At 45.8% G+C, this 23,026-nt stretch overlaps 1 protein-coding gene across 1 annotated transcript in view; it reads right to left on the reverse strand.

Annotated features, from left to right (window-relative positions):
• Positions 1–485: 485 nt before the first annotated feature.
• LOC115660496 (galanin receptor type 1-like) overlaps positions 486–23,026 on the reverse strand; it is a 41,050-nt gene continuing 18,509 nt past the window's right edge. The window contains exon 3 of the mRNA XM_030581967.1: positions 486–1,046. Within this exon, the coding sequence (XP_030437827.1) occupies positions 729–1,046 (318 nt within the window). The 3' untranslated portion in view covers positions 486–728. The remainder of the gene's footprint in view (positions 1,047–23,026) is intronic.

A 23,026-nucleotide genomic window follows, 5' to 3' on the forward strand; every position in this document is an offset into this window, starting at 1 on the left:
TTGGTACTAACATTCAAACCAGGAAATATACAGAGCAATAAGGAGCAGACAAATACAAATACTCAGACCTCTGAGACATAATTTGTGACTCTGGTCGGTTACATGAGCTCTTTTACTCTGTCGAGGGCTAGGAAAACCTGTTGTGAAGAATGGAGACCCAGTCACAGCAAAGTAATTAAAAATAAATCCAGTTCACATACACTAGAAACACTGACATCCAGATGTGATTTAAGATACAATAGTAGCATTAGAGACTTTGCAACAAAACATTTTCCGAACTACTTCAAGCAATCGCTCCAAATACTTTATCACTAATAAACCACACCTCCGTTTATATTCAGCCCCATCAGTTTAACTGCTCTTTGAAGGACACTGAACTGGATTATTTTCTTATCAGATAAAACTCCACCTTCCAGCTAAACTTATGCCTCAGCCTCTTTGTATGAATCTGGAAGTATTTAGGAGCTTGTGTGGTGTGTCTGAGGACTGCTGCTGTATAGAATCTAGTGATTAGCGAGCCACAACTGGATTGGCTGTTCCTGTGTGAAGTATGCTAACAACTGCATTAAGGAATGGCTCGTGATTCTATTGACATGATGAATGAGTCACTCTTGAGGCACTCTGCTCCAGAATCTCATCTATACAAGCGGGGCCCCCTTTACTCTCCCCATCTTCTCTGTTTTTCCAGTAGACTCTGCTGAAATGCATTTTCATGTTTTATGCCAAGGTCACACATTAGTCGTTGAGTGTGTTGTAGAAAAGTTCTCCATGCGTATTCTCACAAGCTTCTCAGCCGGAGCTGGCTGCAGGAGGAACTTGCAGGTGAAGACTTGCCGGCAAGCCTTGCGGAAGTTCTCAGAGAGGAAAGCATAGATGATGGGGTTAATGCAAGAGTTCCCATAGGCTAAGCAGTGAGAGATGATGCGAAAAGTGAAGGAGATGTTGTTCAGGGGAAACTGACCAAACTCTGCCCACATGGTGATGATGTGGTGTGGCAGCCAGGAAATCAAGAATACAGCTACCACGAGTAGCACTGTCTGCGCTGTCTGGAAAAGACAAAGCCACATGTTAGATACAGTCAGTGCTGGAGATGATCTGTTGTGTGCATGAATGATAAGGTTTCTTTTCCCACTGGCCAGTGCTGGACCAGTGATCAAATCCAGTAGGACAAATCCTATGCTTTCAAAATGCCAAGAACAATACCACATTTAGTTCTGTTTCATGCTTTTCTTTGAACTCTGCAGAGCACTAATGTTACCGCTATGCAGATCTATAGTGCTTGCCTTTCAAAACTCTCCAAGTGCTTACTAATAGGTACTGTACACAGGGCACCACTTCATCCATCACTGAAATGCAGCAGCTGTGTAATGAAACACAGGATTACTATTTTGGATAGATGAAATGGAATTGAGGTGGACCAACAGACCCATGTTAAATGATGAGATTTAATTGCTGCAGGTCAGGATCTAAGTGGTTTTTTTTTTTTTTTTATTCCCTGAAAGAAATTCAAGCCAACGTAACCCTTAATACACTGCTGAAACTCTCTTTCAATATATTCTCAAAAGGAAGAATGCAACCTGATAGGCCACCACCTTCACATCTTTCTGTATGCTTTCAGAGTGCCTCCTAAATAAGTTGTCAAGATCTTCATCCCTACTTGTGAAGGCTCACTGACAGGAAAAGGGTTTTTGTGTTTTTTAGCACCAGGTGATAATTACTGTGTGTTACTATCCATCTGTAGAAACAGGAGACAAGGCACTTTCATTTTACTGTCGTGTTTTCTAGGTGAGGTCAAGCCCAGACGCAGGTATAATGCAGACCTTGTTTACCTTGAGGTAGCTAAACACCTCCAGTGCTTTGTCTCCACTTAGCTCACTGTAAAATTCTATCACTTGTTTTTTCACTGTAAATAAAAAAACAAAAATCTTGAATTGATGAAGACAAAGCCTTAAACGGGGAGGATGGTCTTTGAGCCCAAACACACTTGGACTTGGGTAACGGAGGTTCTGTTTTCAGTTCTGCCACAAACTTCCCATGCAGTCTTAGGCCAATCACTTTACTCTAACACGAGGTTCCAATCTATAAAAGTGGGAATAATACTCCAGAGACAGAGGTGTTGCAAGGATAAACTTATTTAAGAATTTTGAGATCTGTGTCGGTGAAGGTGCTGTAAAAGTGTTAAGTAATTACTGTGAAATCTGGCAGGATCATCACCCATGCTGCTTGGAAGCAATGAAGGCACAATGAAATTAACAAGAAATTAAGATTTGAGAGGAGAACATAATTTGCATAATGTCTAACCTGTGGAGCTACTGGCACATGAGAGGCCAACGGATTAGCAGGATTGAGAGGATGACTGAGGTTGCATGCTATATGAATTTATGAAAATATGCTGATGAGTGAATATAATATAACTGAAATATGCTTCATGCAAATGGTCTCTTGTAAGATATCATTACAAAGCTTATAACCTACTGAGTGTGGTCATCCTATTTGTATGAATGTATCGTTCTTGTATCTGAAACTAGAAATATGAAATATAACTCAGGCCCTATTGTAATTATGCAAAATGTGGGCCATTAATGGTGGTTTGGAATCTTGATTGCTCCCATTAACCAGGACAATTGACTGTAGATGGTTTACTTGTAAGTCTTCCTGTACGTGTGTGTTCTGGCAAGTGGGTAATGAAGTCTTACAGTGACGTGATCATGTCACGTGAACTGGAATCCATCCATCCAGCTTTTCTATTTAGAAGGAGGAGTGGGAACCCAGAGAGGGACAAAGGATTCCTGCCTTGTGCAAAAGCTATATAAAGGGGTGGAACAGAACAAAGGGGGCTGCAGTCATGAGAAATCCTCTAGCTACCACCTGAGCTAGAACAAGGACTGCACCAGGGGAAAGGATTGTGCCCAGACTAGGAAGGCATCCAGTCTGTGAGAGAAGCTTATTGAAACATCTGAGGGTGAGATTTTATCTGTTTTCTTACTGTATTAGGCTTAGACTTGTGTGTTTTGTTTTATTTTGCTGGGCAATTCACTTTGTTCTGTCTGTTATTACTTGGAACCACTTAAATCCTACTTTTTTGTATTTGCGGGGAGGGATAGCTCAGTGGTTTGAGCACTGGCCTGCTAAATCCAGGGTTGTGTGTTCAATCCTTCAGGGGGCCACTTAGGGATCTGGGGTAAAATCAGTACTTGGTCCTGCTAGTGAAGGCAGGGGGCTGGACTCAATAACCTTGTGGAGTCCCTTCCAGTTCTATGAGAGGTATGTCTCCAATATTAATAAAATCATTTATTAATTAACCCAGAGTATTAATTATACCCAGGAGGGAACAGCTGTGCATATCTCTCCATCAGTGTTACAGAAGGCATATAGTTTATATAAAACTGTAGAAGTTTAATACATGGTAAAATGGATTTATTTGGGGTTTGGACCCCACTGAGAGCTTGGTAGCTGAGTGCTAGAGACAGGAGCACTTCTTAAGCTGTTTTCAGTTAAGCCTGCAGCTTGCAGGGGATGTGATTCAGACTTGGATCTGTGTTTGCAGCAGGCAAGCGTGTCTGGCTCAAACCAGGCAAGGGACCAAAGTTCCAAGCTGGCAGGGAAAACAGGTTCAGAGGTAGTCTAGGCACATCAGGTGGCAGTCCCAAATGGGGTTTCTGTGATCCAACCCGTCACTGAGACTTTTCTATAAGCTGTAGCATCAGGAATATCCTGTCTGCAGTTACATTATGTAGGATCAAAATTGAAGAGATACAAACCCGCATCATAAAATAAGCCAACCACATAAACTTAGGAAGAAACATACTGCCCTAATGCGCAGGTTATTCTATAAAAATGCAAGAAAGCATACAAAGTGCCTTCCTAGAACACATCTAGTCTACGACACTGTCAGAGACAGAATACTAGATTTGATGGAGAATTGGTCTGTTCCAGTACAGCAGTTCATATGGTGTGCCAGCCCGCAATGACCTCTACAATAAGCCATTTCTCCCCAAAACTTTGAAATATCCTTGAGCTCACTGAAAGCAAAATATGGATAATAAGTTGGTTATTCTGAATTACAAATAAAACAGGCCAGAGGGAGAGATTTCCTCACTAGCTCACGGCATCATACATTAAGTATAGTAACTCCCCACTTAACGTTGTAGTTATGTTCCTAAAAAATGCAACTTTAAGTGAAACGATGTTAAGCGAATCCAATTTCACCATAAGAATTAATGTAAAGAGGGGGGATTAGCTTCCAGGGAAATATTTTTTTTTGCCAGACAAAAGGCATATACATTTTAAACAAGCAATTTAATACAGGTACTGTACTATAGTTGGGAGGTGCCCCTGCCTTACCCTACACAGGCACAGCCCACTGGCACTGCAGATGACATAGGCAAGGAGGCTGAAGGTGCTGTAGGCTAGGAGAAACACGTTGCACAGCAGTGGCAGCTTCCCCTACTCTGCAAGCACCAGCGGTGGGGGGCTCAACCCTTAGCCCACCCACTCTCCCCTTTCCCCCAAGCCCCCGTCCTGGACCTGCCTCTTCTTCCCCCCCATCTCCTCCCCCTATACTTCCCATGCTGCATCCTTGCTCCTCCCTCCTCCCTCCCCTCCCTTCTGAACACTGCAAGCCAGCTGATTGCCCTGGGCAGAAGAGAGGGGGAGCCTGCACGCCGAGTCCTTGTTCCTCCTCCCTCCCTCTTGCCTAGGGCAATCAGCTGGCTTGCAGCGTTCGGGAGGCAGGGAAGGGAGGAGCCTGCACGCTGAGTCCTCGCTCCTCCCCCCTCCCTCCTATCCGGGGCAATCAGCTGGCTTGCAGCGTTGGGAAGGGAGGAGGAGCCTGCACGCCAAGTCCTCATTCCTCCCCCCTCCTTCCTGCTCCCAAAACACCGCATGCCAGCTGATTGCCGGGCAGCTGGCGGGGGAGGAGGGGGAAGGCGCTGATCCACAGGGTCTGCTGGTGGGCGGGAGGTGCTGTGGGGAGGGGGAGCATAGGGAGGCTGCCAGCTGTGGAGAAAGCAGGCAGCCAGACAACGTAAGAGTGGAGCATTGCACAACTTTAAATGAGCATGTTCCCTAACTGATCAGCAACGTAACAATGAAACATCATTAACCAGGAAGACTTAAAGTGAGGAGTTACTGTAATACTAACCAAGAGAAAAGAAACATGATTACAAACAAAAATAAAAATATGCTTTCTAGTGTCTAAAACTTGGCAGTTTATAATCCTGGTCTTAGGCAGTTTCTCGTCTACAACCAGTTCTATCTTTACTCCACTCTGGCTGAAGGATCTACATTTACACAGATTCCAAAAGCACTGGCCTCTTGTCCCTTAAGTGATGGATAACTGAGGGGTTCTTTTCATGCCTAATAGTCCAGTAAACCTTTCAAATGTATGCCTTTGAAGTGTATCACCAGATAAAATTCTCCTATGCTGATGTGCATTGTATTTTCATTGTCTCTGGCTTACAAAGCTTGACTTGGTGTGGGGACTTATCCTCCCTACACTGATCTAGGTGGATGGGGTGCGGCGCTGGACCGGGGTTGTGTCCGGGCTCTTTGCGTGGAGCTGCCGCCTCCTCGCTGCCCCCTTGCTTCCCCCCGGGCCAGTCTCTCTGCTGCCGCCGTCCGGGAGAGGAGGCGAGTGGCTCGGGCCGTGGCCCCCGCTCCTCGCTCCCTCTCATACACTCGGGCACCGGGCACTGCTGGGGCCCCGGCCAGGCGGCCGGGCTCAGCGCCGCTCCCACTCTGGTCTCAGGTATTTGTGGGTCTCTGCGCGGGGCGCTCCGCAGGCAGAGGTGGGCGGCAGCTGCCACGCGTGAGTGCCCGTTGCCTCCTCGGCCAGAGCCCTGTGGCTGTGGCGGGGGGCGCTGGGGGGGCCGGTCCGGGCTGCAGCTCGCGCCTCGGATCCGCTTGTTTTCTGTGTCTCACACAGAGCGATTGCTTCGGGAGAAGAGAGGGGAAGAGGCTGTAGATCGTTCTTTGTGTGGTCGGGGATTGCGTCGTTGCGGTTGGCCAATCGGGTGATTAGAGGCATGGTAAGCGCGTGATTTTTCTTTTTGTCCAATTAGATTGCTGGCATGTATGATGTTAGCCCGCATGATTGGTTCTTATGTAACCAGACTTAACTATATAAGGGGGTAGTAGGAAAGAATAAAGGAGATTCCTGACTTGTTTGCAGCTCTGTTGACTGTGTGAATTTTCTTCGCTCTGCATGAGATACCACAACTTGGTAGACTGGTGAATCCACATTTCTTTGTCTAGGACAAACCTGTTTATATGCTCTACTTTGAGTGCTAGTCTAGGGTGAACAGATAGCAGCTGTAAAAAATTGGGATGGGGTGAGGGGTAATAGGTGCCTATATTAGAAAAAGCCCCCAAAATGGGGACTGTCCCTATAAAATCAGGACATCTAGTCACCCTAGCTTAGTCTGATCACATTTAAGGAACATATTTCCAGCACACTTACATTACTGTACATACATCATGCAATATTGTTAATGATTAAGGCTACGATTCAGTCATGGAGATCACAGAATCCACAGGCTCCCGGGAGGGCTGGGAATTGTGGGGGTTCCCCCACTATCCCGAACTTGGGGGGTTCCCCTACCGCCCATGGGGCAGGGAGCAGCAGGGTACCCCACTGCCCGCAGAGGATTTAGCTCCGGGGACCACCACAGGTGGCAAGGGTACCCTGCAGCTCCCTGCCCCTGTGGGCAGTGGGGGAACCCCCGAGTTTGGGGTAGTCAGGGAACCCCTGCAATTCCTAGCCCTTGTGGGAGCCTGTGGGGATCCCCAGAGCTGGAGGTGGCATAGATACCCCTAACCCCTGCACAGCTGCCAGCTTCAGGCAGTGGGGGGACCCACAGATCCCCATTTTGTCCCAGATATTTTTAGTAGAAGTCGCGGACAAGTCACGGCTTCCGTAAATTTTTCTTTTTATCCCCGTGACTTGTCCGCGACTTTTACTAAAAATATCCATAACAAATCTTAGCTTTATTAATGACCAGTGTCTCACCAGTTATATGACACCTTACAAGACACTGTTTGGCTAAATATTGTAACAGGGTGTTGGGTGTGCCCTTTGCCATTTGGCATAAAGGGGCTTGTACGGTTACCAGATTCTTTAAATTTCAAGTCTATACAAGTCCTCGCAGACATTTCTAGCTAACCTATGTTGTTCTTAATCCAGGGAACAGCAAAGCTATTGCCCCGATCATGGTTCAGTGAACTAGTCATCTCTGCCATTTTTATTTCATGTCTCCAATGGCATCCATGTTTGAAGTTCCGACAAAAATCTTAAGGATTGAATTGATCAGACTTCAGATCAGAGCTCAGACAAATTAGCAAGGAAGTAGGGAGAAAACTGTCATTACTAGTGCCCAAGGTGTTCCCCACACAACTGAAGAGTTGGAAGGTAGACAACAAAACATAGCCAACTGTAGCAAGACTGCTGCAGAATCCAGGATTCCTGTTACACCTGGCTCAAATAGCTAATTCTACAGCCATGGAACCTATGTGTAATTAACAGTATGTAGTAATAATGTGAAAAACTGACATGGAGGAGTGGAAGACATTGCCTGGGGTTTGAAAGTTAGTGAAAATTAGGGTCAGGGAACATAACTGAGAATGCAATTTCTCTAGCTTCAAGCAAACAAGTTGTTGGAGTGTGGAGGTTGAAAAGACCCTGCACTACGTGTATTGCTAGGTGGGAGGGGGGTTCCTACAGTGGGCTGCGTGGCATGTAAAATACAGAAAATCATTGTGTGACCCAAGAAACCGTTAATGCCAACTGGCAAGAATATCCCAATTCTAGTATGTACATTCTGGGTCAACACAGAACATCATATGAGGTCTTAAATGAAAGCCAGAGTCACTCTTGTCACTGATATCCTTGTGAAACATACATATAGGTACTGTATGGAGTTAGGTACGTATACTGAAAATACATTCTTTTTGTCACAGCAGAGATGGAGAAACAGGTTTTCTGTCAGACACAGGATGTTTATTCACCTGTCTGTTGGATGTAAATTATGCATTGTAAGGTAATAGTGAAGTTATCAAAGAGATTAAAGTCAACAGGACAAACAAGCAAGAGAGGATTATTCAGTCTCTGAATACAGACAGTGAACTTTGGTCGTATAAGTAGAAGACAAAGATGATGCCCTTATCGTGTAGTTAGGAAGTAAACAGACAGTGCATTTACATTCAGGAAAATGGGATCTCTGCCTACCTTGGTGGAAGTGGCTGCAAAGGCTTTGGGTGAGATAACTATTGGGTTAACCTCCTATCTAATGAAGTTTAAGTTGAGTCTAGAAAGTGTGTTTATGAGTTTATTTTATATGTAACCTTTTGTTTCCATTATCCTTACATGCTATCTCAAATTTTTGCTGTAAACCTATTCTTATTTTCACGATATGTATTTCTCTGTATCTCAGGTATCAGAGGGGTAGCCGTGTTAGTCTGGATCTGTAAAAGCAGCAAAGAATCCTGTGGCACCTTATAGACTAACAGACGTTTTGGAGCATGAGCTTTCGTGGGTGAATACCCACTTCCTCAGATGCATGTAATGGGAATTTCCAGGAGCAGGTATATATATGCAAGCAAACTAGAGATAACGAGGTCAGTTCAATCAGGGAGGATGAGGCCCTGTTCTAGCAGTTGAGGTGTGAAAACCAAGAGAGGAGAAACTGGTCCTGTAATTGGCAAGCCATTCACAGTCTTTGTTGAATCCTGACACCATCAGCTCAGGATTGAACAAAGACTGTGAATGGCTTGCCAATTACAGGACCAGTTTCTCCTCTCTTGGTTTTCACACCTCAACTGCTAGAACAGGGCCTCATCCTCCCTGATTGAACTGACCTCGTTATCTCTAGCTTGCTTGCATATATATACCTGCTCCTGGAAATTTCCATTACATGCATCTGAGGAAGTGGGTATTCACCCACGAAAGCTCATGCTCCAAAACGTCTGTTAGTCTATAAGGTGCCACAGGATTCTTTGCTGCTTCTATATCTCAGTTCTGTTTTATTAAGCAGAGTGCTTATCCTGAGCTGAATTGTACAAACTGGTGTGTACACTGTTCTCTTGGGGATAGCTGACCTGGTATTTCCATGAGTGTTCAGTGGATAAGGGACACTACAGGGGAATGCTTCAAAGGGACTTGAAGACTGGAGTGCACCTACTGTTCATCTGCATAGCAAAGTAAGGGCTACCATTGCCTCAGGACAGTGCATGGGTAGCTAACATTCTGATGGTGTCACGAAGCTGACCCCTCACTTAAGCACAGGCAAGTCTGTCTGATGCTCGAGAAGTGGGGTAACAGGGTGACTCAGAATCCTGGGTACCCTGACAACCGTCACATATTGTACTAAGCTTTTGAATTTTACAATACTGTATGCTCTAGAAAATGTACTGTAGTTACTGTATCTGCTGTACTGTAATTTTATAGCATTTAAGACCAGAAGGAACCATTATGTCCTTATATCTTGGACTGAGGTAGATTTTTTTTCTAGAAAACCTGAGCTTGACACGTAGTGATTAATGACACAAAGTTAGAGGTGGTTAGTGCTCTAAGTCTACCTATTTTGCCATTTTGCAGCAGAAATACGTGAATAAGGGAAGGAGTTAAAATTGTATTGCTCTTTAACTTCAGTCGAATGTGCAGAACCCGGAGGCTAATTGAGTTGGTTAACTTTTGAATTTAACATCACTATGGAACTTCTCTTCTGGAAAGCAGAGGGGAGCACATCACTTTTCACAGAAGCAGACTTACTCAGCCTTGGCAAGCTGGGGGACAAATTAAGTGTTGGATGGGGAGGTGAGTAGGAAGGCAGTGGGATGGGGCAATGGGATGGATGGGTGAAGGACCAAGAGTGGCAGCAGGGGCCAGGATTGATAAGGCGGTGTGTGAGAGCCTGAAGCCTAGTGGCTGGGGGATGAAGCCCATTGCTGTGAAGCCAATGCCCAGAGCCCAAAGCTCCACAGTCAGAGCCCCTGGCCAGAGCCTGCCGCTCACCACACCAGGGCTGGAGCGGGAAGCCGGAGCCCCACCTCCTCCTACATTTGTGGCTCAAGAGGGGGGCAGGGCCCAACCCCTACTTGGTGCCCTCCCCTCTCCTCCATCACCACCCAGGAGGCCACGGTGGCCGCATTTGAAAAACACTCATCTAGGCTATATCTCCCTAGTTTGTTTATGGGAAAGTCATGCAAGATGGTTTAAAAAACCTTACTAAAGTCAAGATATATCACACTGACCGCTTCCCTTCTATCTACAAGGCTGGTTACCCTGTAAAAAAACTAAAAACCTATTAGGTTGATTTGACGTGATTTCTTCTTAACCAATCTATGTTGGCTGTTACTTATCACTGTACTGTTTTCTAGGTGTTTGCAAATCATTTCATTATTTTCTCTTTTATCTTTCTGGGTACTCAAGTCCTACGTTAACAGGCTGATGTGTGCTGTCAGTTTGGAGGCAGCAAATTTAACTTCTGTGGCATGGGAATGGGACTGGACATTGCAGGGGAGACTTGGGACTAGAAGGGTTATTGGTGTGACCCTGAAAGGAACAGCCAGTGTGGTGGAAGTTAGTGTGAGGATGCTGTGAGCAGGCTGCTGGTGTCAGGATTCTGAGCCAAAGCTGCACAGCACCTAGGTTACAGGGCAGGCAGTGACAGAACCCCTTACCAGTCTGGGTGAACCCCAAAGCATCACAATCCTTCTACCACATGCTGTCTAACCTAAGTTAAAGTAACCAATTTTTTTAACCCATATAGGGAAATGTAGGGCATCTTCTCCTCCAATTGCATAATTTTCGTATTATATAATTATTTACACCTTTTAAACTACCTTAATACCTTCTGCAACATTGTTTATATACAGACAGACATTGAGTTGTCATAAGAGCACAAAAAATGATGTAACAGCAAAGCAATGCTCATTAAAAAGCCAGGTCAGCTAAGCCCAAGCCTTCATATTGGCTTGATAATATTTAATGCACTGGCCTGATGCAACTTCAATATCCAGTTTCACTGTTCTTTGTTAACACAGATCCCTATTATGTGTTCAAGTGGATTACATGTAACTATTTTCCTGGAAAGGGTAATTTTCTAGTGAAATGATTAAATGACACCACTTGTACTAGCTATATCAGGGGTCAGCAACCTGTCAGAAATGGTGTGCTGAGTCTTCATTTATTCACTCTAATTTAAGGTTTCATGAGCCAGTACTACATTTTAACGTTTTTTGAAGGTCTCTTTCTATAAGTCTATAATATATAACTAAACTATGGTTGTATGTAAAGTAAATAAGGTTTTTAAAATGTTTAAGAAGCTTCATTTAAAATTAAATTAAAATGCAGAGCCCTCCGGACCACTGGTCAGGACTCCGGCAGGGTGAGTGCCACTGAAAATCAGCTCACGTGCCACCTTCAGCATGTGTGCCACAGTTGCCTACCCGTGAGCTGTATCTAGTCATTCCTTAGCACACTGGAGCAGCATCACTATACCATAATCTCTAGTATTTCACGTGAAACTGTGGGAGGGGCTTGCTATGTTCCTGCCATTAGTTGAAATCTTTAAGTAGAAATATTAGAGGAGGCAAAAAGGAACCACATCTTTAAGCTCCACTGAAATACCCTGGACTAGAGCTTTTTCGAAAAATGTGTATTTTGTTAATGCTGTATAGGAGCCAAGATTTTAAGTAGTGAAGTGATTTTGGGTTGCCAATTTTCCAGAAGTGCTGACCACTAACCCTCTGAAAATTAAGGCTCTTTGAAGTCTCGAGCTGGACACCCACGAATTTGAGGCACACAACAATCACTAGTCACTTCTAAAAATATGGGGCAACTAGAGGCAATTTCCATTTATTTCTGATGTACTAAATTTTGCAAAAAAATTTCACGACAAATGCTAGGAGTGCATTGTGCAAACCCATATGATGTCTTACATTTCAGTAAACCTATTATTTTCCAACTTTTTATTTCAAACTTTTTTTTATAGCCACAAAATGTTCATCTAGGCCAGAGTTGGGCAAACTACAGCTCGTGAGCCAGATGTGGCCCATGGGACCTTCCTGCCTGGCCCGAGCTCCCGGCTGGGGAGGCTAGCCCCCAGCCCCTCCCTGCTATCCCTCGTCCCCTGCAGCCGCACCCACCAGCACTCTGGGTGGCATGTCTGGCTCTGGCTGGGCTGCACAGCTGCAAGCTTCTGCCGCTCCAAGCAGCATGGTAAGGGGCAAGGGGTTGGATAAGGGGCAAGGGGTGCCCAGGGGCAGTTAGGGGACAGGGGGCAGTTGGATGGGGCGGAGGTTGGGGGGCGGTCAGGGGACAGGCATCGGGGGGAGGGGTTGGATGGGTCGGGAGTTCTGAGGTGGGTAGTCGGGGTGGGGCAGATGGGGGCAGGGGCCAGGCTGGTTGGGGGGGACACAGCCTTCCCTACCTGGCCCTCCATACAGTTTTGCAAGCCCGTTGTGGCCCTCGGGCCAAAGAGTTTGCCCACCTCGATCTAGACGTACTATTCAGAGCAGAATTTACTCTGCTTACAATTAACAGTCTAAGTTGAATGAGTATTTGATGTTATGAAATATCTGGAGTGAGGAAATAACTGAATAAGCATGGATCCTATCAAAATTGTTTTTTTGCTTAGAATGAATGTTCGACGTGTTCAGTGTTTTATCAGCTAGTTCAGAACGCTAATTTACTGGGGGGCAAAATCCTCCATTCTGAGAGAGGGATGTGTTGCTGTTGAGTCAGATGCTTGCAGTAATGACTGCAGCACAGCTAAAGTACTTTTATTGTTTAACTATTTCATGACTTTAAGAAGTGTCACCACAAAAATGTCCCAATTTTATTTTTAAGATCTGGTCATTTTACATACAGGATGAATGCAATTAGCTGTGTATGTAAGTTATTTCTGTAAGCTTAAGGATTCTCATTAAATCTTCCCCGAGCTGTCTATTTACATTCCACTGAATAGCTGCTTGAAAACTAATCTAGATCACAAATGGTTTAAAAGAACGATAATTACTGCATTATGTTCTGCAAATGTACGTTTGATTTTAAAGCTATGCAAATCTTTCTCAAAGAGTCGTATGCATTTATGTATTTATTAAAATTAAAGTCCAGACGTCAAGTAAACATTCTAGCATGCCTTGTCTATACCATGAAATAGCCTGGAATAGATGATGAGGAATAGCACCCTGTGTGGACACTGGTACTCCATTTTGGAAGTACATTACATTTTGTGTGACCTATGGGGTACTCATTTTATCTAAATTTCAATTCAGATGAAGACTGCAATATGTTTCTGCCAGGTTATTCACTCTTGAATATTTGTCTGACATCACTTGAATGTAACATCTGAAACAAATAACCTAAGTAAAAATACCTATTTCCATAAACTTTTGGTTCCTTTAACTCAGATCTACCAACCAAGATGAACAGAGTGTCTCTCTCTCTCTCTCTCTCTCTCTCCTGGTTAGAACCACAATAAAAGCAGCAAAGAATCCTGTGGCACCTTATAGACTAACAGACTTTTTGGAGCATGAGCTTTCGCGGGTGAATACCCACTTCGTCAGACGCAACACAGCTACCCCTCTGATACTTGAAACCACAATAAAGTACTCCAATTTCTCATGTGCCAGCCTCTCCTTTTTCTCCCCTCATTTCTGACTTATCATGAGGCAAGAAATGAAATTAACACTCTCTCCACCCTCCGTCTACCTTACAGAACAGAACCATAGAAGGAAGTAAAGAACAGATGGACCCAGAGATTCCAACCCCAGGAGTTTTTAAGAAATGTGGACACTCAGATGGACAGCACCCCCTTTAGAAAAGTCTCACACTAAATCTAAATTCCTTTTCCAACTATCAATCTGTAAGTCTTACACACACCCAATGCTTACTATAAGAACAACATTAGTGATGTCTTTGTGTTCAGTTTTGTTCCTACAGTGAAAAAATGAGAGAGAAGGGGCATGAGTAGATGAGTAACAAGTGTGTCAGCTCCACAACGTCTGTCTCCAATTCTTTACTTTTGAATCTGGAAATAGCAAATGCTACGTGTTCTGTAATGAAAGATGATTTTTCCCTAACTTTTTTTTTTTTAAACCACTGAGAAAAGTCACATGAACTCTTGGTAGAAGCTATCCTAGAAAAGGCTTCACACCCCCCACCCCCGAATTACTAAACAATTCTCAGCTGCAGACTGTTTGGAACATTTTACTTAGCCCCGACTGACATTGCGTGCCATGATTCAATATACTGCTTTCAGGATGAATTGCTTTAATAGGCTGCTAGGGGTAACCAAGAGCAACACAATTACAATCTTCTCCCCAGAGATGGAAAGCCATAGGCCTTGTCTACACTAGCAAGTTTTTGCGCAGTAAAGCAGCTTTCTGTGGTGTAACTCCTGAGGTGTACACACTGCCAAGCCACTTAGAGCACAGAAACTGAGTAGTTGCAGCGCTGTAAAAACAGCACCCTGACGAGAGGCGTACAGCTTCCTGCGCCGGGACTACAGCACCATGGTGCCAGTGTAGACACCCTGGCTGATTACAGCACTGCATTTGGCCTCCGGGAGGTGTCCCACAATGCCTGTTCTTGCCTCTCTGCTCATTGGTTTGAACTCTACTGCCTTGCCCTCAGGTGACCAACCGTGAGCCCCACCCCTTAAATTCCTTGGGAATTTTGAAAGTACCCTTCCTGTTTTCTTGGTGACGCATGCAGTGCTCTTACCGCATCTTTCCAGGTGACCATGCCTGCTCCATGAACAAGGCAATACCTCTCTTGGAGCAGTGCCAAGCTGCTGGACCTCATCAGCATTTGGGGAGAGGAAGCTGTCCCCTCTCAGCTGCACTCTAGCCATAGGAATTATGATACCAACAGACAGATTTCATGATGCATGACAGAAAGGGGCCATGACCAGGACACACTGCAGTGCAGGGTCAAAGTGAAGGAGCTGCGGAATGCCTACCACAAGGTGCAGGAGGCAAACCGCCATTCCAGTGCTGTTCCCAGGAGCTGCTGGTTCTACAAAGAGTTGGATGCGATACTCGGTGGTGACCCCACCTCCTCTGCAATGGCCACTGTGGATACTTCCGTGGCTCACGTGCCAGTCAAGAATGGACCAAGTCAGGAGGAGGAAATCTTGGACAAGGATGTGGAGGGGGAAGGGAACCCAGAGGCAGAGGACGACTCAGAGGTAAGAGATGCATGCAGCCAGGAGCTCTGTACCCCGGAGGAGGCTAGCCAGTCACAGCTGTCGGAGCTTGGCAAAGTGCAAAGAGGAGAGGAGACCCTGGTAAGTGGCTTTGATTTTGGGAATCGCTGAAGCAAGTTGTTGAGGGCAGGAGGTTGCAGAAAGCAGGCTTGTGTCTGTATGATGCGCGTACCACCACATGCCTAGTCTGAGCGGTGGAACAGGGTGTTGATTGACTCCTTCAATTCACGGGAATCTGCCTCAGAGATCTCCACGAAACTCTTATGGAGATACTGGGCAATCCGCTGCCGCAGGTTCTCTGGCAGAGCTGCTTTTTTTCTTGCCTCATTAAGGGTAACCTTCCTGTGCCACTCTGCCATCACTGGGGGTGGGACCATTGCTGCACACAGGCGAGCTGCATAAGGGCCAGGGCGGAAGCCACAGTCTTGGAGAAGACCCTCCCTTGATTCCCTGCCCACCCTCAGCAGTGAGATATCTTCCATAATGAACACAGCCTGTGGAAAATGTGGGGACAGTAATGATTATAAGCTCCCCCCCACAGTGCTGGCTATCCCCAAGTGCCATGTGTACAGTACAGTCCTGGAACACTGATTTCCCATGCAGTTACTAACCATTTTGGGGGTCTTGTGGCTCATGTGCGCTTGCTTGAGGTCAGCCAGTCAGTGACAGGTATGTGAATAGTGGCTGTGTTTTAAATCACTGAATCAGTGATCTGTGTGTTGCAAACAATACTGCTTTGGTAAAATGTTGCATTTTGGCTTCACAGATATGACCTTGGGAGCCCAGCCTCCCTCTTTATCACCGGCTGAACGACTGCACAGAATTAGAAAGCGGCCACGAAGAACTAAAGAGGACTTTCTGCGTGATGTCATGATGCACTCCACTGACAAAAAACAAGAATTGAAGGAGTGACAGGACAGCAAGAAGAGGGACCAAAAGGAGAACGTGGTGTGCCAGAATGAAGCCAGGGAGCGGCTCTTAAAGGTTATGGAGCGCCACGCGGACACACTCCAGGCACTACTAGCACTGCAAACTGAGCAGCTCTGCCCCCACCCTCCCCTGCAGCCGCTATCACAAAACACTTTCCCATGCGCCCCCCAGACACTGCCAACACACTCTTATCAACATGCTGGCTCCAGTCTGAACCTGCTGCATTCCACTCCTGCCCCATCGCAGTCCAGCCCTGGGGACTCCCAGTACCCACTGCACTCAACCCCTGTCCCTCTGCACTGAAGTACAGTACCTGCTGCACTGTACTCCAAAGGACAAGGTTGCATATGATACCTGGACATACACAAATCTTTAACCATCCCAGGACCCCACCTCCTCCTGGGACCCTCCCTCCCCCCATCCTCCACAGTGCTGATGTGATCTTTTGTTTGTCTCTCTAACCTCTGGTGGTTGTTTTTTAATAAAAGAATTGTTTTGGTTTGAAAGCCATCTTTATTCCATTAACTGAAAGCAAACAGAGCCCTCCAAATCAACAGGCAGTTTTCTTAAACCTTCACAGTGCATCATCTGCACCAATCACAATCACCTCCTAGCATTACAAGCACTGCACTCCCGAGCATAGCAACAAATATTAGTGGCTTTCAGCTTCAAATTGCTGCCTCAAAGCATCCCTGATCCTTATGGGCCTGCGCTGCGCCACTCTACTAGCCCTGGTCTCTGGCTGTTGAAATTCAGCCTCCAGGCACTGAGCCTCAGCAGTCCAGCGAGTGAAGCTTTCACTCTTCCTTCACAAATATTATGGAGCGTACAGCACGTGGCTATAAGCATAGGAATATTGTCATCAGCCGGGTCCAGCCTCCCATATAGGCAGCACCAGTGGGCCTTTAAATGGCCAAAAGCAAACTCAACAGTCATTCTGCACTTGCTTAGCCTGTTGTTGAACCGCTTCTTGGTGCTGTCAAGGTGCCCCATGTATGGCTTCATAAGCCCAGCATTAAGGGGTACGCAGGGCCTCCCAGGATCACAGTGGGCATTTCGACTTCCCCTATGGTGATCTTCTGGTCCGGGATGAAAGTCCCTGCTTGCAGCTTCCTGAACAGGCCAGTGTTCTGAAAGATGCATGTGTCATGCACCTTTCTGGACCAGTTTGCATTAATGTCCGTGAAATGGCCACGGTGATCCACAAGCGCCTGGAGAACCACCGAGATATACCCCTTCTGATTAATGTAGTTGGTGGCTATGTGGTCTGGTGCCAGAATTGGAATATGTGTGCTATCTATCACCCCTCCGCAGTTAAGGAAGCCCATTTGTGCAAAGCCATCCACAATGTCACACGCATTGCCCAGAGTCATGGTCTTTTGGAGCAGGATGCAATTAATGGCCCTGCATGCTTTCATCAGTATGAGTCCAACGGTCAACTTTCCCACTCCGAACTGGTTAGTAACTGATTGTTAGCAGTCTGGAGTAGCCAGTTTCCACAGTGCAATTGCCACACGCTTCTCCAACAACTGGGCAGCTCTCATTCTCATGTCCTTGCACCACAGGGCTGAGGCAGGCTCTTCACACAGTCCCATGAATGTAGCTTTCCTCATCTGAAAGTTCTGCAGCCACTGCTCATCATCCCAGACATGCATGATGAGATGATCCCACCACTTGTTTGTGTGATCCCACTGCTAGCATCGATTTCTGGAGCATTGCACTGTGGGTAGCTATCCCGTAGCTTATCCCATAGTTCCCACAGGCTCCCCTGCCCATTGGAATTCTGGGTTGAAATCCCATGATGGTGCAGAAACAGTGTCACGGGTCATTCTGGGTAAATGTCATCACTCAATCCTTCCTCCTGAAAGCAACGGCAGACAATCATTTCACGCCCTTTTTCCCTGGATTGCCCTGGCAGACACCATAGCATAGCAACCATGGAGCCTGTTTTGCCTTTTGTCATTGTCACCGTATGTGTACTGGATGCTGCTGACCCAGGCGGTACTGCAATGCTACACAGCAGCATTCATTTGCCTTTGCAAGGTAGCAGAGATGGTTACCATCCCTATTGCACTGTCTGCCATTGTAAATTGGCAATGAGATGGCAGTTATCAATCGTTTTGTACCGTTTGCAATTGGAAAGTGGCAATGACAGTTATCAATCATTTTGTACCGTCTGTTGCTGGCATGGGTGCTCCTGGCTGGCCTCACTGAGGTCGGCCGGGGGCGCATGGACAAAAATGGGAATGACTCCCCGGGTCATTCCCTTCTTTATGTTTTGTCTAAAAACAGAGTCAGTCCTGCCTAAAATATAGGGCAAGTCTACTAGAGAGCCAGAGAGCACAGCTGCTCCGGATCAGAGCCCCAGAGATCTCGCATAAATGATGAGCTGCATGCCATTCTAGGTGGTGCCCCTGCAACAACCTCACCCGTTGCTTCCCTCCTCCCACACCCCTCCTGGGCTACCATGGCAGTGTCCCCCCATTTGCGTGATGAAGTAATAATGAATGCAGGAATAAGAAACACTTGACTTTTTAGCGAGATAAAATGAGGGGGAGGCAGCCTCCAGCTGCTATGATAGTCCAGGCAGGACATTAAAGGGTGCAGGGGAGAGGAGCCCAGCCTCCCGCTGCTATGATAGTCCAGGGAGTACAGAATCTTTTCTTTAGACACAAAAGGGGCCGGGGGGCCTGACTGAGCTCAGGCTCCAGCTGCTATGATAAGGACGGTTACCCAGCATTTTGTACCGTCTGCCAGGAAAGACAGGGAGTCATTCCCATTTTTACCCAGGCGCCCCCGGCCGACCTCACCGAGGCCAGCCAGGAGCACTTACGGGCTGATGACGGTTTTCCACCATTTTGTATAGTCTGCCATCAGGAAAGGAAGGGGAGGGGATGCTGCTGTTCAGTGCCCCAGCACCGCATCTACCAGCAGCATGCAATAGACCTATGGTGACACTGAAAAATGACAAGAAATGATTTTTTCCCCCTTTCTTTCATGAGGGGGGAGGTGTAAATTGACGAAATATACCCTAAACCACCCCGGACAATGTTTTTGACTCTTCAGGCATTGGGAGCTCAGCCAAGAATGCAAATACTTTTCAGAGACTGCGGGGACTGAGGGATAGCTGGAGTCCTCAGTCCCCCCTCCCTCCCTCAATAAGCGTCCATTTGATTCTTTGGCTTTCCATTACGCTTGTCACGCAGCACTGTGCTGAGTCCCTGCTGTGGCCTCTGTCTATCATAGCCTGGAGATTTTTTCAAATGTTTTGTCATTTCATCTTCTGTAACGGAGCTCTGATAGAACAGATTTGTCTCCCCATACAGTGATCAAATCCAGTATCTCCGTACAGTCCATGCTGGAGCTCTTTTTGGATTTGGGACTGCATTGCCACCTGTGCTGATCAGAGCTCCACGCTGGGCAAACAGGAAATGAAATTCAAAAGTTCGCGGGGCTTTTCCTGTCTACCTGGCCAGTGCATCCGAGTTCAGATTGCTGTCCAGAGCGGTCACAATGGTGCACTGTGGGATACCGCCTGGAGGCCAATACCATCGATTTGCAGCCATACTAACCGTAATCTGATATGGCAATACCGATTTCCTCTCATCAGGGCTACTCCTCTCATCAGGGAGGAGTACAGAAACCGGTTTAAAGAGCCCTTTATATCGATATAAAGGGCCTCGTTGTGTGGACGGGTGCAGGATTAAATCGGTTTAATGCTGCTAAATTCGGTTTCAACGCGTAGGGTAGACCAGGCCTAAGCAATCTGTGTGTTGTGCTCCCACCCGTACATGGCAATTGTGCAGAATCAAGCACACAATTTGCTAACCAGTCCACTTGGTGGTGCACAGACAGTGACTTGTCATGATCTGTATATATATATATATATATATATATATATATATATATATATATATATATATATATATATATATATATATATATATATTGTGACAGACCCAGACCAGTAGGGTACAGGAGTCTGGTAGAGGGCAAATATATTGGTCACTGGATGAGTAGTTTTCTGTTCCCTGAGTGACCAGAGCAGGGGCTGCACTAGAGTAATAAGGAACCTGCTAGAACCAATTAAGGCAGACAGGCTGATTAGAACACCTGCAGCCAATCAAGGCAGGCTTATTAGGGCACCTAGGTTTAAAAAGGAGCTCACTCCAGTCAGGTGAGGAGGAGCCAGAGGAGAGGAAGTGCGTGTGAGGAGCTGGGAGCAAGAGGTGCAAGGAGCTGAGAGTGAGAGTGAGAGTGTGTGTGTGTGCATGCTGCTGGAGGACTAAGGAGCACAAGCATTAGCAGACACCAGGAGGAAGGTCATGTGGTGAGAATAAAGAAGGTGTTTGGAGGAGGCCATAGGGAAGTAGCCCAGGGAGTTGTAGCTGTCATGCAGCTAAATTACAGGTGGCACTTAGCCAGCTGCAATCCACAGGGCCCTGGGCTGGAACCCAGAGTAGAGGGCAGGCCCGGGTTCCCCCCAAACCTCCCCACTCCTGATCAGATACAGGAGAAGTTGACCCAGACTGTGGGGAAGATCACTGAGGTGAGCAAAATCTGCCAATAAGTGCAGGACCCACCAAGGTAGTTGTAGGATTTACTTGCATTATGCAGGAGGGCAGCTGAAAAGGGACTTTCTGACAATCAACAAGATTCACAGTTAAGACTCTAGAGTAAAGGAAAGAATACATTTTACTATAAGCTGCTGCTATCAGACCTGACTTATATTTGAGTTTGACCTCATTCAATCAGGATTGTTACAACTTGGAAAATATTCTGTCCTTCAAAACCATGAACACATTTTCAGAAATACCTTTCACTGGGTGGGGAAAAAAGGCTCATGCTGATTTTGCTGCTTCATGATGTGTAAAAAGCTTTCTTGCTTATCTTTTATGTTTAAAAAGTTGGGTCTTGCTTTCCCTGAAGAAGTAGTGAAATTATGCAAAATCAAGAAGGAAAAACTAAGCCTTTGAGGAGAAGAGGATTTTTATTCACTGTTTAAAACACTTCAGTTGTGAGGAACTAAACAGATGTTAAATTAATGAACTGTTAAGAGGTTTAGAATGTTTCAGTTTCAATTATGTGGGCGTTAGTGGAAGCAACACAGAACAGAAAAGCACAGTGATTGTATTAATATTGTGTGCCCCTTCAGAAACTCAAGTATCAGAGGGGTAGTTGTGTTAGTCTGGATCTGTAAAAGCAGCAAAGAGTCTTGTGGCACCTTATAGACTAACAGACGTTTTGGAGCATGAGCTTTCGTGAGTGAATACCCACTTCGTCGAATGCATGTAGTGGAAATTTCCAGGGGCAGGTATATATAAACAAGCAAGAAGCAGGCTAGAGATAATGAGGTTAGTTCAATCAGGGAGGATGAGGCCCTCTTCTAGCAGCTGAGGTTTGAAAATCAAGAGAGGAGAAACTGGTTTTGTAGTTGTCAAGCCATTCACAGTCTTTGTTTAATCCTGAGCTGATGGTGTCAAATTTGCAGATGAACTGAAGCTCAGCAGTTTCTCTTTGAAGTCTGGTCCTGAAGTTTTTTTGCTGCAGGATGGCCACCTTAAGATCTGCTATTGTGTGGCCAGGGAGGTTGAATGTTCTCCTACAGGTTTTTGTATATTGCCATTCCTAATATCTGATTTGTGTCCATTTATCCTTTTCCATAGAGACTGTCCAGTTTGGCCGATATACATAGCAGAGGGGCATTGCTGGCATATGATGGCGTATCTTACAATGATGGACATGCAGGTGAATGAACCGGTGATGGTGTGGCTGATCTGGTTAGGTTCTGTGATGGTGTCGCTGGTGTAGATATGTGGGCAGAGTTGGCATCGAGGTTTGTTGCATACATTGGTTCCTGTGTTAGAGTTACTATGGTGCAGTGTGCAGTTACTGGTGAGAATATGCTTCAGGTTGGCACGTTGTCTGTGGGCAAGGACTGGCCTGCCACCCAAGGCCTGTGAAAGTGTGGGATCATTGTCCAGGATGAGTTGTAGATCCCTGATGATGCGTTGGAGGGGTTTTAGCTGGGGACTGTATGTGATGGCCAGTGGAGTCCTGTTGGTTTCTTTCTTGGGTTTGTCTTGCAGTAGGAGGCTTCTGGGTACACGTCTGGCTCTGTTGATCTGTTTCCTTATTTCCTCGTGCAGGTATTGTAGTTTTGAGAATGCTTGATGGAGATTTTGTAGGTGTTGGTCTCTGTCTGAAGGGTTAGAGCAGATACGGTTGTACCTCAGTGCTTGGCTGTAGACAATGGATTGTGTGGCATGCCGGGATGGAAGCTGGAGGCATGAAGATAGGCATAGCGATCAGTAGGTTTTCGGTATAGGGTGCTGTTAATGTGACCATCACTTATTTGCACCATGGTGTCTAGGAAGTGGACCTCCCGTGTAGATTGGTCCAGGCTGAGGTTGATGGTGGGGTGGAAGCTGTTGAAATCGTGGTGGAATCACGATATGAATGAAATTCCAACATAATCATAACCTGACAACTGTCTTGAATTCGAGAGCAGTCCTTCAATTATAGGGTCAGGCAAATAAAGTGAATTCCCAAAGAACTTGTTTTGGTGGATGGATAATTGGAGATAAATATTTGAACAATGTCAGTCCAGACTGTTGTGAAAGGAATCTAATTAAAACTGATGAAGAAAAATGTAGATTTAATAGCAATAAGATGTGTAGAGCATTTACAGCTCTGGTGACCAGTTTAAACAAAATACTAAATCCAGTTAGATAAATGGAAATAATGAAGTGGAACTGCTTCACTTACACAAAGAATTGTGTAAATGGGGGAGTTCCTGTACATACCATACACAACAACGTGGTATGATCCAAACTTGCTATTACTTTGAAAGGATAATACCAGTGCCCTCTGGTATGACTGTACTG

This window comes from Gopherus evgoodei, chromosome 12 (genome assembly GCF_007399415.2).
Source record: "Gopherus evgoodei ecotype Sinaloan lineage chromosome 12, rGopEvg1_v1.p, whole genome shotgun sequence".
In the NCBI taxonomy this organism is placed as follows: Eukaryota; Metazoa; Chordata; order Testudines; family Testudinidae; genus Gopherus; species Gopherus evgoodei.